This window comes from Thalia democratica, chromosome 3 (assembly GCF_965202585.1).
Source record: "Thalia democratica chromosome 3, ktThaDemo2.hap1.1, whole genome shotgun sequence".
NCBI classification, from domain to species: Eukaryota; Metazoa; Chordata; class Thaliacea; order Salpida; family Salpidae; genus Thalia; species Thalia democratica.
The window spans coordinates 45,683,879-45,689,915 of record NC_139167.1 but is presented as its reverse complement, the minus strand read 5'-3'; the positions used below and the strand labels follow the sequence as shown (position 1 = coordinate 45,689,915).

Sequence of the window (6,037 nt, the reverse complement as noted above, 5' to 3'; positions counted from 1 at the left end):
TACATTTCATAATTTAATTTTTATTTTATGTATAAACTGGCATACATTGTTCATGTTTAAAGCTTTTATATTTTAAAAGTCTGTTAGTTTTATGAAAACAATACCTAGTAGCCTTAATATAAAATACTATTTTAATAGTTTATGATATTTAATTATAGTTATTAAGTCATCACAAGTAGCAATAATTCTGCTTCATTTATACAGATAAATCTGTAGAAAAATATAAATACTTTGTGATGGATGAAAAAGTGGTGAAAAAAACACAAGATTCTCTTGGTAAAATTATAACTAAACCTCCCCTTACACCTAAACTTTTGAGTAAACCTCCTTTTAGATTTTTACATGATATTGTAACAGAAGTTATAAAAACAACATCTTTTTTCAAAGGCCTTTACGGACAAGCTGAAAACGATTCAAAAAAGCTAGTTAACCGAGAGGACAAGATGTCATACCTCCAAAAAGCAATAGATGTTGTTTCTATTGTTAGTGGTACAAATATTTTTATAAAAACTAGCAAAATTGTAGCTGGTGCAGAGCCAGAAAAAACTAATGAGTTCCTTCAACTATTAGCCAGGTGCATTCGTAAAAACAAATCTTCTGAAGATGCAGTTCTTCAAGTCTTATCAGGTAAAAAAATTCAAAAGGATAACCTAAAATCAAAAAGTTCAAGTGATAAAATCAAAAGTGAGAAAAAGATTTTGGAACTTAAAAAAGCTAAAATCAAAGATGATGAAACAAGCAAAATAAAAGATCAAAAAGTACAGGAGGAAAAAAAAGAAAAAGGACAGGACAGATCAGTAGAAGACAAAGATCAAAGACGAAAAATTGAAAAGGAAAAAAGAAGACGTGAAAGGTCTGAAAATACCATCAAAACTGAAGGACAAAATACTGAGAGAAAAAAGAAGAAAGATCATAAAAACAGGAAAGAAAATAAAGATAAAATTCGCCACAAAGATGAAAAAAGTAAATTACCAGACAATAAAGAAAACTCACAATACAGGGAGATCGAAAACAAAAGTTTCAAAACGGAAGAAATTAATGATATTAAAAAACATAAAGAAGAAAAGTATAAAGACAATGAAAGAGAACGATCTAAACATAGCGAAGATAGAGAAAAAATCAAAACATCAGATGAAAAGGAAAAAGTTAGAGAAAAAAGAAGACAAGAGAGAAAAAAACGAAAACAACTAGAAACTGAAAAAAGAGTAGAAAATTTAGAAGTTGAAAAAACAGATGAAAACGTCCAGAAAAAAACGGAAGAAAGTTCGGTTCCTACACGTTATCTACGACCTTCATCAGCTAAAGGACAGCGTAGAAGACCACATACTAGAAACGGAAGTGACAATTTTCAACCTGAAGCTTCTACTGAGTTGGAATCAAAGCAAGTAATTGTAAATTCTAGAAAAATAGTTCGTCCTCCAAGCGCTCGCCCTTCTGCTCCTAGAGTTAGAAATAAACAGCAAGTTGCTGATGAAAAAAATATTGAAAGTTTTAAAGATAAGGAAGCAACCATTATTGTAGACAGAGATCACAGCATGACATTGTCTGACAATGAAGATGCAGAGTTTGTAGTTCAAGAAGATGAAATGGCAGCTATTGAAAATGATTTTTTACAACCTTCTTTTATTGCTAGAGATAAGGGTGACCTAAATAGTGAAGAGCATGGTGGACTTGTTCGCAAAATTCTTGAAACTAAAAATGAGTTAGAAGGTAAAGAAATAGTAAAACAGTCTCACACTCATATTCATCAAAATAGTTTGTTAAACGCTCAAAAGGAAAAAGAACAAGAGTTAGTGGTTAAAGAAATCGATATTCTAAAAGATATGGTTCAAAAATTATGTCAAACATCAGCACCTTTAGCAAAACTGATTGATTATTCTCAAGAAGATACGGATTCAATGGCTAATGAGTTAAATACTTGGAAAACCGAAAATTTACAGCACAACGTACAAATTAAAGAAGACAACTCAGTTACTAAAGCTAGTATTGAACCTTTGAAGGCTAAACTAGAAGAATTAGACCAAGCTATTGCGGATTATAGACTCAAAATGTCAACAACAAAAGTAAACATTCTTAAGAATGATGAAAAGATACAAAAAATGGCTATTGCTGTTGCAACAAGATCATGATTAACAGCTGATTAAAATATTTAAACAAAAACTAAAAAAAATATTCTGTAGTTATCAAAAAAAAATTAAGTTTAATAATATACATTGTAATTTTAAGACATTAGTCTAACATGTTTTTAGTTTAAGCGATTTTGTGTACTACATCAAAGAGCTTTTGTTTATATTTATTGTTCAAAGGTAATTGCTGTGATTTTTTTGTTAAAATATATATTTCTAAAATTTCTATGAAATTATAAATGAAATAAATTTAAATATATATATAAATAGTTATAGTTGATATTTTATATGTTAATAAGTATATTTTTTATATAATTTTTTCAACTAATTATATTTAAATATTTATACACATTTAAATTTAAAAAAGACTGTATTAGAGTACAGTCAGATCCAACTTTTAATCATTCTGGTACAATAAAATTTGTGTTGAAGTATAACTAACCTCATTATCAATAAACTTTTTGACTATTTTTGTAGAAAACTAAAGTTTGATAACATCTGTTTTTACATTTAATTTTAAACATAAAAAAGTTAACATCAAGTTAGATCAGCCAACAAGAAAAAATCCAGGCTTAAGCTCTGTTAGATTTTCGCCAATGTTTTCTTGTAAACATAAAAAATGTACAAGGTAAAATTTAATTTGTTTTAAATATAGTGTTATAAGTTAGCAAAAACCTTTACAATTTACATGTTTTTTATTTATCTTTACTTATATAGCTTATACCAATCAAACTTTAATAAACATTGTTAAGTAAGCAGCCATATAAACCAAAATTACAAAGGCATCTAGAAAGTTGCGTTTCGGACTAGAAGTCTATATGAAGTTAAGAAATTACACTTTCTAGAAAACAAGAACTGTATCACAGCTTTAAAATTGAAAAGATAACGTTAATATACAGTTTTTGTTTTTAATTTTGTAGTTTTAGATAAAAAAGTTATAAAAACAAATTTTTTTTAATAATTAAAACAGTTTAAGGCAACGTACAGACCAACCGAAATCTTTGCCCGCTTCGTATTATTTAGCTTAAGAGTTTTTTGTGGAAAGCAAATAACACTGAGATTTTTCATGACAAATGTTTTGATATATGCTCTTAACTTGATTACTACTATACAATAGTGCTTATTTAATAAATATTTTATTGAAAGTTTACTTCTAAAGAGTGTTTCAGATTTAACCAAAGTACTTTGAATTTTTGCATGTTAAGTAATAATTTTAACTTGATGTCAGAAAACCTTTGCCAACTTAACAATTTTTTTTAAAATAAGCGGCTCTCAAGAGAGTTTTTTAATTTATCTATCCCGTCAACTAAAATAAGTTGTCCGGCCCTAATTTAAGTGCTAAAACAGACTTTAATTTAAAGTATGATTTAAAATAAGAGAAATAACCTAGTTTTTCGAGTAGAATACTATTTTTTTGTGCTTTAATCATTCGTTCCATAGAGAAGTTGAGTTGTTAAAATTTTTTTTCCAATAAAAAGCTAGAAATCGACATTTATTGTAAAAAATTTCCACTTGGTTTATTGTTAAGATAAGTTTACAGCAGGGTACTTTTAAAAATAGTACTTGTTTCATGCCTATAAGCGACAAGCTGAAGTTTTAAAACAAAATTCAGTGTCACATACAACTGTTGTTAATAAACCTGGGCATGTTTAGGCTGATTTTCAGGAGCCTGTGCATACCCTAAACGAGTAAAGTAAGAAGAAACTTAAAATATAACGATTTTTAAAATCACAAACATTTGCTTGTACTTTCTTACAGATTATGAACATTTGAACAGCTTTTTTCCGGTGCATAACTTATTAAAAACATATAACAGAATACATTTCATTTGCTTTAAATTTATTTTAGTACTTATGTAGTAAGGCTCATCAGAAATAGTTTCTTACTGAACTGGAATGAATACAAATTGAAATAAAATCATACTGAAGTTTAAAGTTTTAAGGTATAAAATGACTTAATAATCAAATATTAAAAAATAAATAAGTGCTCATGCTAAACAATTTTGGTATACTAATAAAACTCGTTAGAATTAAAACAATCTAAATAAATAAGCGATAAAAATCTATAAAAAAAACTATACTTAAAAATAAAATTTAACAAGAAACTAATTACTTTAAAATTACTAATATAGGGATTTAAAAAGTCTAGTTTGGTAAACGAACTTTTTCTGCTTACATAAACTGGGCCTTAAAGATTGAATACATAAGGCTTCCAGAATATGCAATTGAAAAGAGTTCTCCGCTCTCACTAAGACTGAAAAATTGTCCTTTTTATAATTTTTAACACACTCAGGATTGTCCAACAAATGTTGCCTAATCACCGAGAAGTATTTTTTCGTTGGTTTCTCAGAACGGTCATATTTCTGAGAAACCAACGAAAAAATACTAGCTTTACAATACAAATTAAATAGCTGTGTTAATGTTCATATATCTTGTGACGTAATTATTGGATATATATTGTTTAATCATTGGCAACGGTAAAACAATTTTGAATTTTCCATTATATTAAGTGGTTTTTTTATGATTTTTTGTGTATGTTAGTTTACTTTACTTAATTTAGACTTAATAATTACAAACATTATATAGTTTTATAAAGTCGGATTTAATATTAAGTGTTTTACTTATTATTAGCTAATAACCTGTAAAAATCTGTAGAAACTATTTTAATTTTAATAAAATCATGTATACACCTAATTTATTCTATTCTTTCATTACAGTAATTACTTTTTACAGAACCCAGTTGAAGTGTGTTGATTCGTTAACACACAGAAACATATATTGGTACAATAAAGGAAGATTACTGTATAATTTGTTTTTATTTAAATTCCAGTGAACTTGTTCCACTAGGATCTTTTGTTAGCAAACGATTAAGTCTATATTTTGAACAGTTATAATAAGAATTATAATTTTTATCAAATGTTGTTTTTTAGATTTGAGATGTTAAAGTTTTTTTAGAATTGTTTTTTCAGTTATCCTAAAAAATATAAGTTTTGCTATGAAATGAATAAATAAACTATTAGATTAAAAATTTTTTATAGAAATAAACGACTATTACGAAAATAAATAAAATACTATTAATAATTTTAGACATAAAAATTAAGTAATCTTAAAAAATATGTATAATTTTTTTTAGTAAGTATACAAATTATCATTAGCATAAACCAATTTAAAAATAATATCAAGTTTTTATGTACTTTTAGTAGCTTATGTACAAGTTTTTATGATATAAACTAATTTACTTTATGTAAAACGTAGTTTTATAAACAAGTTTATTTAGATTAAATACCATTAAAACAAAAGTTAGTTAACACTGTTTTATATTATACTAATTTTTTAAACTATATTGAACATAATTAAAGCATTACTTAACAAGAAACTGCTTAACAAACCTCTTTTAAATTACATGTATAAAAAAACAATAGATAAAATGATTACAAATAATAATTCGATAGTCTAACTAGACTTATGCAATGTAGTCACTAACAAGAAGTTGAGGACCGAGTCACAGTGACAAGACCAAGACCCGAGTTCTGATTGCAAAAATTAAAACGAGTATTACAATACATTATTTTGATTTCTTACAGCTGAAATTGATATGATTTTTTTACCATATAGTTATTATTATTTCTTTTTAGGCTAAGATAATTAGAAAATAAAACTTAAATAAGTATTTTTATCAACATTTTAAACTGAAAATGTTTGTATTCTTTTAATGACATAAAAATTTTCTTAAATTTGTTTTGATTTTTAGTAAACAAATAAAGAGATCTTTACTACTAGAGGAGAAAAAGGGAGTTTATTCTTTTCAATTTTCAATTTTTTTTTACAATTTCGTAAACTATAAAGAAAACGGCACAGAAATATCGAAATACATTTGGAAACTTAAAAATAACAACATTGATTTTAAAATAG

The 6,037-nt window shown here is 26.1% G+C and overlaps 1 protein-coding gene across 1 annotated transcript; it reads left to right on the top strand.

Annotated features, from left to right (window-relative positions):
- Positions 1 to 208: 208 nt before the first annotated feature.
- On the top strand, positions 209 to 2,400 carry LOC145831297 (TRAF3-interacting protein 1-like). The gene has a single exon (XM_082938496.1). It carries the CDS (start codon positions 237 to 239, stop codon positions 2,127 to 2,129), a length of 1,893 nt encoding a protein of 630 aa, XP_082794622.1. The 5' UTR covers positions 209 to 236; the 3' UTR covers positions 2,130 to 2,400.
- Positions 2,401 to 6,037: the final 3,637 nt, after the last annotated feature.